Source organism: Rousettus aegyptiacus, unplaced genomic scaffold (assembly GCF_014176215.1).
Source record: "Rousettus aegyptiacus isolate mRouAeg1 unplaced genomic scaffold, mRouAeg1.p scaffold_m13_p_4, whole genome shotgun sequence".
Taxonomy (NCBI): Eukaryota; Metazoa; Chordata; class Mammalia; order Chiroptera; family Pteropodidae; genus Rousettus; species Rousettus aegyptiacus.
The window spans coordinates 37691215-37703463 of record NW_023416307.1 but is presented as its reverse complement, the minus strand read 5'-3'; the positions used below and the strand labels follow the sequence as shown (position 1 = coordinate 37703463).

The following is a 12249-nucleotide window of genomic DNA, read 5'->3' as shown; positions in this document are numbered from 1 at the left end:
TAATAAATGAATAAGAACCAAATGATGTTACTTTAACACTTGTTAAGAAAGCTTGCTAAGCAAAAGGTAAATAAGCCCAGAGACACAGTGAGAGCGATGTGGGGAAATGTTTGATTTTCTCAAAAGAATAAACGAACAGTGAATTGTGGACTAATAGACCTTAGTAATTAAAAAGAAAGTTTATCTCTCCTTCAGAGCAAATTTTAAGCATCTTTACTTTCCAAGACTTTATTAATTCAAATAAATTTTTATTTAGATGCTTGAAACTTTTATTTATGTAAAAACCTAATTAAGACTTTTATTTAATTCAGAATCAGCTCTGTCAAAGTCGGCCGTATTTTGTGATTTCAGTATCTTAAATAATTTAGAAAAGCTATTCAATACTTGTATTTATTGAGTAAACTTGAGTGTCTATTTAGTGCTTACAGAGAACTAACTATACCAAATAATACAAAATGATTCAAAGGAAATAAGCACAATCTTTGCTCTCCTGAGGCAGTTTCATTGATGAGACATAGCAAAAAAACATTTTATAAAAATAAAGAACTAGGACACGGTCCCAGAGAGGAGCTTAATCCACATGCACAACTCAGGAATTTGGGGTACTGGGCAAGTCTGTTCCTCAAATGACCCATTGTGTATTGAAAAAAATTGGCAAGGAGTGCTTTACTTCCAATTGGTGACTCTGGTCATGGAGTGCTGACTTTTAAAATATAAGTAGAGACACAATTTGATTCAACTTCAGAAGTGCTCTTGGATGGTAACAAACGCACCCTGAGGCAGGAGAGAATGAAGTGCTGAGGCCTGTGATTTGATGGACAGATTACCTTTTAAGAGTCACATCAATTTTACACACCAGTGTTTGCTGCCTCAGGCCTAAATGGTCCAAGTTTTCTGAGCATGTCTTAAGAACTACAAGATGAAAGCTACTATTGGGCACTCAATAGATTTGTGGGTACAGGTTTTCCCCTTTATCCACAGGGACCCCTTGTCCCTCAGTGGATACCTTCAAACCTCAGATAGTACCAACCTTTAAATATACTATGATTTTTCCTGTACACACATACATACCTTTTCACTTAAAGGAAGCACTTTACAGCTTCTCTTTGGTATATCTAAATTGCCTATATCACTACTCTTGCGCTTTGAGTAGTGATACTCACTACTCAAACTACACTTTGAGGCCATTTTCAAGTAAATTAAGGGTTACTTGAACACAAGCACTGAGATACTGTGATAGTCAATCTGATAACTGAGATAGCTAAGTGACTAACAAGCAGATAGCCAGTGTGGACACACTGGACAAAAGGCTGATTCACATCCCAGGTGGGGTTGATCAGGGTGGCAGGAAATTTCATCATGCCACTCAGAATGGAGTGCAATTTAAAATTTATAAATTCTTTGTTTCTGTAATTTTCTATTTAATGTTTTCATATTGCGGTTAATCATAGGTGACCAAAATCGTGGGTGGGGGGACTGCTGTTCTGTTAGAAAACTCCTGGATCCTAACAAAAATAGTGAGAATAGCAGCAGTATCAAAGGGGTCTGTGGGGGCAGGAACAGCCATGATGGAAGGCGGTGGGGCAAGTAGTAAGGAAAGCAAGCTGCAGCCAAAACAGACCACCTAGAGATGACAGAGAGATCAGCTTCAGGGGCAATATAGCAGCCACACAGGGACAGAACACTGACTGTTGAGAAAACACCAACCCAGAGTCAACTTAAGCACTAGGCAAGACATAAGGTCCAAGATACTTGTTTATAAGGTCCAAAAAAACTTGTAAGAGCACATAAAAATGTTTTAAGTTTAATCTCTCTTAAAATTAGAACCATCCACTGATAACTATTATAATAATGAATGTCCATTCATTAACAATAAATCCAGTCTGGATTATATTTGTCTTTATACCAACCCAGTCAGAGAATACAATGTTTAGAATTTTTTTATGGAGGAAGGGACCCAGGAAGGCAAAAGTGCTAGTGCCCGTGGAAGTCATAATGTCCCCCTGGCACCAATCATTCAGGTAAAGGAAAGTAAGTGCGCCCATGGTGGGCTTGGACTCCCAGAGACTTTCACTGGGGAAGGGTTAAAGTTAAAGACCCTAGAGATTGTTATCCAGTCTGGAAGGGTATAATGACAAGTACTGATTCGCACATAAACTGAAGGCCTAGGAGTTATTTAGTAGAATGTAATTCGAGTTGCTCTCCATTCATCTCAGAAGACTTCCTACCAAAGGTGATGGCTTGGAGATGAGTACACAAAAAGACAAAGCTGGAGAGGAAAACAAGAGATAGTAAAGAGAAATACAAGATCAGTTAGCAGTCCTCTTTTTCAATGCTCTGTGCCCTTATTTTAAATAGGCACCAGTTTCTTCGCTGCAACTTTACTACCAATATTAAGGAATCCGAAATCACAATATTTCCAGCTAAAAACAAATCACTGAACCAACAGTGAATGTATTATGATTTGTGATTTGCACATAAGAATTACTAGTTAAGAATAAACGGAATTCTGTTCAATGCTTCCCAATTGTTAATATCTACATCTGTGCTTCCTTTCGGGTGGTTAGAAATAAAGATTGATTTAGTTCCAGCTGTACCACTTTTTAAATTTACAAAACATTCTCTTGAGAGGAAAATGAGTCAAAGGTAACTGTGATAGAATCAGCATGGTCTAAACCCTTTTCTATGTCAGAAGAAATCTACGGGAGCACAGTGAGCTGGGGAAGGACATGGCATGGTAGACAGGGGTCGCCAGCGTTCAGAGGAGACTAGAAAACATTTCTCTGACATTTTCTTGTGCTGAGAGTTTGAAGAGAGCATGATGCTTACTGTGAAATCTACCTTCCTGAGTAAAAGAAGGTTATCTTGGCTCTGCACATGAGAGACAAAGAGAGAAAAGCTATCAGAAATTAGCTTTTTCTGTGACGTTTCCTGCAAGTTTGTTTAAGTTCAGCATCCAGAATTTATGAGATATCTAATTTTTTAGCCTATGCAAAACCGAATATCATTTCATTTGGAACCAAGTTGTCGAAATGTTATAGATGGCAGGTACTTGCTTACATGTATGTAAATATGAATAAATATATTCAACGCGTTCACATGTGTAAGCTTCTTTAAAAACATTCATCCTAAAAAACTGTTTAATCTCCGGTATTGTAAAGATAAAATTTTGGGGAAAATGCATGAAAATGTCAGGCATGTTATTTTTATTTTTTTATATCTGTTTTTTCTCAAATTTTGGCAACAGCATGTATTAATTTTTGTAATCAGAATAAAAGAAAGACTTTTTAATTGCTATAGTAGATAATTTAGGGTTACCAGAGATGTCTACTATTACAGTCTTTTACTTTTCCCCTAATTTAGTATATCTTCATATCTTCTGTATAAGGTCTCTAGTAAAAAGACCCTGGATAATTGCTGATAGATTATTACTGATAGATAGTGTGTGTATATATATATATATATATATATATATATATATATATATAATTTTAATTACAAAACTTCATATAGCTATATTAGAATTTACAACTATAAAATTGCTTATGAATGGACTATGTAACCATGGAAATGCAAACTTTAAGTATTGCATGCACCCAAAATAGATTTCAGGAAAATCCTAGTAAAGATGGTATTTAATAGCATTAAGTTAACATTTAATCAGAATCAGAGAAATGCTAAAACTTATGTAAAATCTACAGAATAAAAAGAAGTGTGAGACACGAAATGCTTAGGTTAGTTTGCCACGAAGATAGGAAAAACAGAAACATTTTGTTAGAATTGTGCTTATGAGTGAAGTTATGGGTGGCTGATTCTTATTGACTATTGCAGATTGAAGAAAATATTTCTCAAAAATGTTTACTTGATCCAGACTGTAGCATTATACTGAGAAATGGTTGCTGCCCAAAGCTTGGGTGATATCATAAACAACCTACTTTTATGGCAGTCAGTGAGGGCAATCAGTGAGGGCTTAGTGGAATCCAGATGAAGAGATAACAGTGTGGTAGAGAAGGTCCCACACAGGCTGGTAGGCGGATCTGGATTCCCATCTTGGCTCAGCTACATACTAGCTTTGAGGCCTTGGCCAAATCACTCCATCTCTGAGCCTCAACGTCCTGAGCTACCCAGCAAAGATAATTTGTACCCCACAGAGCTCTCATGCAATCAAATAAGGAAAAACATGTGAAATACCTAACAGAGTGCCCAGCGCATAGTAGCTTCCCCAGATAATTTAGTTCCCTTCCTTGTGAGACAGGCCTGGAGCCAACACCTCCTCATCTGAGGACATCTGGTAGCTTCACAGCTTAGTATCCAGCCAGAGAAGATCCTGTGACTTCCAATACTTTTTACTCTGTTTCTTGTATTCTATATTTAAAAAAGAAAGGAAGTGAGCCAAAATTGGGTTTTCTTAATAATGTTAGTGTTGCTTGCTGTACTACTACCTGTGTTTCATTTATTTATGCCTGGTCTTTTAATGGAAGTTAATAAAAGATTGTTCTCAAGAATTATTTGTTGGAAAAGCTATAATTTTATGTTTCATTGGTGAGGAAATAAAATGATAAAAGAAACAAGGAGAAATATCAAAGAAATTTCTACAGTAAACCATCAAGACAAATAGAGGTTACCCCTTATGCTAATTTTGTTTTTAAAACAATCAAAAATATCTTAAGAAAGTCAACAAGAAAGTGAGGAAAGGTGATTTTGAGGCATTAATTGAAAAGAAATAGGCTGAAATAATTGTTAGAGGGTGTCAACTTATAAAGTTCCACTATTCTTTTCTGCTGCTAAGAATGACATAAAGCTTAATGTAATCTAAATCCATTTATATGCTTGCATGTATGTTCAGTGAATATTTTATTTTTGCTGTCTTCAGATCATTTCAGATAATAGATTAATATTTATTCTCCAATGTGGTTATGTTTAGAAATTGAGCTTGAAGTCTGGATAATTATGCACATATAGTTCTTACAATGTTTTAAACCATCGACTTCAAAAAAAGGAAAAAACCTATACGGTTGTATTACCATCAGCCCTGTAGAGCCGCTGACAAGCAAAGTTGTATAGTTTTCTGAATAGCCAAATCAACTATCAGTCAGCTTCTGAATTTTAGAAATGTTATCCCAGAAGATAAATGGACAAGTCCGAAGTAATACAGCTGCTTTTAAGATACCAGGTGGAGGTGGCAATACAATCCAGGGGAAATCTTGCCTTGATGTATGAACGCATTCCCTTGATTTGGCAGTGGCTTTAGACACTGTCTCTGGGACCATGGAGATGTCACTGTGGCAGACGTTCCTGCTCTATTCCCGGACCGCACCACACTTGTAAAAGTGAGGCTTATGGGGTAATAACTCACAAGCCAAAGGCTGTAAAGAAAGAAATTTGCTAGCAGGCACTAACATGAGTGTCATGACTCTTTTCAGGTAGTAGGTGTAACCTTGAAGAAAAAGTGGCACTGTCTTCAAAAAAGTGACCTGACCCTGGCTTTGGTGGGTTTTTCTGCAAGAAATAAAAAGCACCGCATGTGTTAATTATACATCCTTTCTAGCTGACCACTGCTTTGTTCTAGAGTTCAGCATGAAAGGACTAATTTTTGTTTGGTTTTGTTTTTGTTTTAGTGAAATGGCATGTCCGTTGCTAATTTTAGCTATTATAGTTGCACATGTGAAAAATATCTATATGTAGTTTATGGATTGGTAGCATTTCAAATAAATAGTACATTGGCATATTGACCTGAAAATTTTTGAGATGCTTATCAATTGACATTTTTTTCTTAGCTCAAGAAAAGAGTCTGAATTATTATTTTTTAAAAAATTATACCTATAACATTAGATTTATTCTTTTAAGTATATTAGGAATTTAAATATAAGCATGCCACTTTGTTTATTGCTATATTATTAGAACTTCTTGGAGCATGGAAAGAATTTTTCACAAATGATTTTGCTCTTTTGAAAAAAATAAGCTGCAAAAATATTTGTTAAACTATATTTAATCTGTTAATGAGTGTAGCTTATAAAAGTATACTAAGTTTATAGTGTGTAATGTTTCATCCAAATAATTTTTATATTTTGAAAAAAATGTAAAATAACTTAATAGTGCCATAATAAATCTTTTCCCAGAATTGAAAATTGTATGTATCTCTATTTTAGGAAGTTCGCATTGCATCATTAAAGAAAAAACCTGGGATCATTATGCAGTCCAATTTTTTATGCAGTGAATCATTGTTCTCCTTTATCCTTCCAGAGTCAGTTATTTTAAGGATTGTGGCCATATAAACTTTTCAGAACATATATATTATAATTACTTCTGTTATGCCTGATGAATAAAATCTCTAGTAGTTGATATTCCATCACGGAAATAACACATTATCATTCAATAATGCTAGTTCATAAGTCAAAACAAACCAAAGAAACGAAACTTTCAGCATTGCAGAGCTTCACACATTTTAAAATCTAGTAACTCTAAAGTTTTTCTTTGCTTTTGTAAATAAAAGCTACTACTTATTACTTTTTAGAGAGGCAACGCCTGATAAAATGGACAATGTTTTGCTTCCTAGAGTAAACCTACCTTCTAAATACTTAAAGCCCTGTACAAGCCCATAATAATAATGTAATTCTATCCTTTTTTGTTGCATTGAAACTATCAAGATTTATTAACCTCTGTAGTTAATATTGACCTTAGTTCTTAATTCCCTTTGAGACACCAGACCCCTTATATGTCCATTTTTGTTTCTTTGCTTATATCTCTATGCTACATCTGTATTTTAAGTACATTTTCAACACAGTTATTCGTTTGTGCTCTTAGTATAAAATTATTTTCTCCGGGAAGGCTCTTCCCAGAGACCTAAAAAAATAAAAAAAATTTTGCTTTTAATATGTTTAAAAATTTAATTTTTACATAGTATAAGATGTTTCTAATTGGATTGGGAAATTGATATTTTGTTTCATTGTTTCCATTATGCCATATCTACTCTCAAAAACTTAATAATTTGGTTAACTAAAAAGACAGGAAGCCATATCCCTTTATAGACCATAATTCTGCTTGTATGAGACAAAAAATGTAGAGAGATATAGATATCTATAACTATATTTATATTTGCATCTATCAGTGCCTCGCTTATTAATCATCGTTTATTTACATCTGGATTTACCAGATTCTCCAATTAAAAGGCATTCTAAAATTGTTAAAATTCTTGGGTCTCAAAAACCTTGAGCATTACAAGTGTTTTTCGTAGCATCTCCACAAAATAAACAAGCTGGGTGACTTCCTGTGATGTTAGACCACTGAAGAATTTTTAGAGGCTTTATAACACTTTTATTCTTTTTATGCTCAATTCCCAGACTCTAGAGACTACCCATCAAGTCCTCTGTGGGAGTCAGACCTTGATCCTAATCCCTGTCCCAGATTCTGTCATTGAAAACTTTTAGGGATTACGTAGGAATAATTTGTAAATTAACATAATAGGCAATCCATAATGTTTTTCAATTGATAAAAACTATTAAAAAATATGTTCATGTCACGTAGATTGCCTTAAAATATATTATACACATAAAATACTATGTTAAAATTAAATATAATATGTCAGCTGTAAAGGTGAAAAAGTAGCTAACTAAAAGTTCACAAATAACCTTTTTTCAGATTTTGTGTGTTTTCTCCTCAGCCAAAAGCCTCAAGATTCACTTGCAGCAGCCTACCTCTTCATTTATGTTGGATTGCTCTTTAAACATTAGAATATCTTGTAATAAATAATGAGTTAAAGATTTCTCCTGACACAAGTCATTGTTGATTTCACTGTTATAGGGAAAAGGCTCTAGGGCGGCAGATAAGGCTGTTGCCATGGTGATGAAGGAGATACCGAGGGAGGAGTCTGCTGAAGAAAAGCCCCTCCTTACTTTGACATCACAGGTGGGCAGACCCATAGGGCTCCTGTAGGAAGCTGACATATGTTAATATATCAGACATTGTGATTTTTAACTAGAAAAAAAAAAAAAAAACATTCACTTGAACCAATTTTTTAAAAAACACAGTTTCAATGAAACAATTATAGAATATAAAATGAAAACCAAAATTGCTAACAAAAAAGGAAAATTTCATCATTTAGTTATTTGTTTGTGATATTAATTTTCATTACTCAACTTTAGTTTTAAAAAAATGTACGTGCAAGGAAAACATGTTGTTTCTTTATAAAGGAGTCTTGTTAACAACTTTGGGAAAGAAATAACAATTAAGCTAATGGTACATTTGAAAAACAACAACCAAAAAAATCAAATTCCTATGAATAAGTACAAGTTATATTGTATACATATGTCAGTTTACCAGTAGAATATCTAAATTTTCTTAAATGTTAAATATATTTATGTTGTGACTATGCATACTACATATATGTCTATACATATTTATGTGGATAACTAATTTACAGGAATGAGCCAGAAGTCCCTGAGTCCCCCTGCAGAAAATGGCATCTGTGACCCCTCTTATACTTAGTTACCTTGACAACAAAAATATCAACTGTATTATAAACACATGAGGGCCATTTTCAGCATTTATTATAACAAATATAGAAAATGTTTGCATTTATATGCAAAGACATGCTGAAACTGTGAATCCTATATGTCCTTAGGGACTTTTGAAACACCCTGTAAAATCCACATAAATATGTATAATATATTCATCACCACTCTGTGGATCTATCAGTTTTAAATTCTTAAGTGAAAAATATTTTTACTTGCATTTATTTTATAATTTAGATTAGATTGTTATCTTAAACATTTCTTTTTTTCCATAATGCAATAGTAAATGCAGTGATTCAGTTCCAATTATATGAACATGTCTAGAATTAGAAAAATGTCCATTTACAGTCCTCGTTGAAAGGCATTTATATCAAAAGCTAAATTATGGCAACTTATTTTAAGAATATCATCAGATCACATCCCCAGCTGCTGCCACCATGTGTGGTTTTATTTTACTCTAAACACTGTGTTATAAGTAATGAAAATTATAGCAACATATAACATCAAAAATGAATATTTAAAAAGTTATTAATGATTCCCAGGATTTGGAGATAAATTTTATGTTATGAGTTTTTATCCATAAGAAAGAGATGCTGCTTCCCAAGTACACATAGTAATAGTTGGAAGGAAATTTGCTTGATATTTATGAAGTTCACCATTCTTTACATAATTTACACAGTAAAGCATGCAGTTTTTCATTGATCTCCTGCCCTTTGTAGAATCTATGTCCAAAATACTCAGTCCACAGTTTCTCAGATGAATGTTAAGGGAAGTGAGAACCACTTAAAGTTCTCTGCTTAGGGCAGAGCCACATACATCAGTGGATAAGACTTATCCAGATTTGTGATTGGCATAGTTGTGCTATAACATATCATTTCAGGGCATCGCAATTTAGCACAGGCTCCAGTCTCCAAAATTCTTTATCCCCAAAACTATGCATTGCTACATGCTTCCCAGTAACCCTCTTCAAATGTCCAAAATTATCATTATCACCTAAGCGTGAATTTAAAATTTAATGCAAAATAATATTTTTGATTTTTTAATTTAGAAAAGAAATTGAGATTATTACCATTTTCTCATATTCAGAACATTTGTCTGTACCAAGCTTCTTCTTTAATCCCTGTCAAATGTTGCATTAACTGTTCTTGAGGTATTAGTTATAATTTTACTGCATGAAGATTATATAATGCTTTCTATGATGCATCATATTCTTGTTGCATACTGGCTAGTTTATGAATCAGCAAACAGAGAGTTCTGATTCATAAAATGTAATGCACCTGTTGTGTTGATAATTTTACGGAATTAATTCAGTGACAGCTCTGATACAATTATTTCTCAGTCATATGCAGTTTTATTAGTTGATATACTTTTTCCACTATACACAAATGGCTTCTTCCCTGCTATGCACCAGTGGCGTGCACAAGCTAAAAAAGCAGCAGAATGATCTGAAAAAGTGAGTACTTCTCATGGCAACCACAGCATCCAATTTATGTACCATACCACATTCTTACTCGTGGTCCTGTGTGAATGTGTTAGTGTCTTGAAATGTGTTTGTCCCAGTGTTCCCTGTAAAGCCCCTTATGACATAGTGCTACATACTGCTGAATACATTGACTCATCTTCATCACTGGTATGTCAATGCCAGTTGCTCATTCATAGATTCCAGATATGTCTGAAGCTAATTGCTGCTTTCTCAATCTTGTCCTTGGGACAATCATAATGGATAAAATACACAACAAGTCCTTGAAACACTGAGCCTCTAATTTGTTTAGCAACTGTTCATTTAACAGATTGTAAGCAGAGAATAGTTTACATTGAAGCGTTTTTTGTATTATGTGATTGTTATGATCACTTTCAGAGTGATTTAGCCAAACATACTCCAGTGAAGTCATTTATAGTACATTGAACAAATTGAACAAAACAGAAGAGTTGGCCAGGTGACCTGAGCTCAGCGAATGCTGGACCCCAAAGAACTGCTTTTTTTGTTTAACCTAATTATTAATTCTGTATTGAAACAATATGTCGAGCACTTCATAGAAGCTCAAGTTCATGCTGTCCTAAACTAACAATTTAAGTCAAACAGTATGTAAACAAGTGTGCATTAATGAAAGATTGAAAGGAAGATAAGTTTTGCGAATTATCAAGTCTTTGAGGAAAAAGTGTCTCTAGACCTGTGCTATTCAATATGGTGGCCACCAGACTCCGATGGCTATTGAGCTCACTTTGTCACTACCCTGAACTGAGATGTGAGAATATAGAGGCCATATTTTGAAGATTTAGTCCAAAGAAAAATAATGTAAACTAGATTATTAATAATTTTTATATTGATAACATTTTTAAATGATAATACTTTGGACATATTGGGCTAAATAAAATGTACTGTTAAAATTATTTTCACCTGTTTCTTTTCACTTTTTTAAGTAGCTACTAGAAAATTTAAAATTACCTGGCTCTCATTATATTTCTGTTGAACAGCACTGCTCTAGACTGTAATAGTATAAATAAACTCAATTTGAGGGTAGAAGGGAAAACTGTGCCAAAGATCAATTATTGTATAGAAAAAAAAAGTTATTCTGTATGAGAATGAAATGACTTTAGCAAGTATTTTTCTCTCATAAAGAACCTTCAGAAATTTTGATTTTAACCACATCTCCTGGTATTTTTTTTTTTTAGCAAGGATTATCCCATTCATTTTTTGTTATAGACCACAGTGTCTTCAAACTATGAGTTCCAAACCTCTCCTTATCAAGGGATTTTTTTAAAAAATTTTTATTGTTGCAAACTCAGTCTTTGTTTTTCTATCTGTCCCTGCCCCTTATACCTTAATATTGATTTAATTTCTGTGTCTGATATAGAAAAACGAGTAATATCCTTGATTGGAAAAACATTCTCAAGGCTACTAAATATAGCATTGTTTCGGTTTCTATTACTAACCTGAAACAATTACTTTAATTATGTTCTCCTGCCTGCCTTAGTATTAGTACTACCCAACCTATAAACAGTAATAGCTGTTAACTTTTCCATGAATAGATTTGCATTTTATAAATCTAACTATCCTGTCAGTTTGTCTATATTTAGATCAAGGCAAAGAGTTGAGTTATCACATAGTTATCCTTTACAAGAAGATCAATATACTGTTTAGGAAATGGAGTGGAGCAGGGCAGGTACAGAACTTAGTACTATTAGCTCATGAGAGATTAATTCTGTCCAGTGTCAGAGTAACCACGACAAAGTTCCCAAAGTTTGAATGCTTAAGGAATGCAGAGTAAAGATTTAGCAGTTGTCTTGTCTTTTCAATGGCTTGAGTCAATTAACATAGCTTTGATAATGGTCACTATTTTGATGAGCATTACACAAATTTCTAAACTTGATTAAGACTAATAAAGCCATAAACAAATAGCTCAATTACAAGATTATGAACAAAAAAACTACTTAACAAATGATGCATGCTTTGAATCAGCAGTGGCACAAATAATAAACATATTTTCAAAATGCAAAAAAAGCACATTTCTGTTTTTATTTATACAGAAACAAAACACTCTTAATTTTTTCTATTATGTAGATGAGGTAAAAACATAATATATTATTATAAATTTTTAAATCAACACTATAAATATATTTGTCAACTATGTTTTAACTTCTTGTTTCAATGTTTTAACTATTAAAATTATTCTTTAAGTACTAAAATGTTTAAAAATAAAGAGAATATTTTACTTTAAACTAAAACAATCATCCATCT

At 33.4% G+C, this 12249-nt stretch overlaps 1 protein-coding gene across 7 annotated transcripts in view; it reads left to right on the top strand.

Annotated features, from left to right (window-relative positions):
• Positions 1 to 12249, top strand: part of PEX5L (peroxisomal biogenesis factor 5 like) — a 196985-nt gene that overhangs the window by 106754 nt on the left and 77982 nt on the right. For 3 of the 7 annotated variants that reach the window (XM_016128013.2, XM_016128014.2, XM_016128009.2), the window contains one exon: positions 7801 to 7905. The exons of 3 other annotated variants lie outside the window; for them this stretch is intronic. In XM_016128013.2, the coding sequence (XP_015983499.1) occupies positions 7801 to 7905 (105 nt within the window). Of the gene's footprint in view, positions 1 to 5423; positions 5490 to 7800; positions 7906 to 12249 lie in introns of all 7 variants that reach the window. One more of the 7 variants, XM_016128011.2, reaches the window with a different exon arrangement.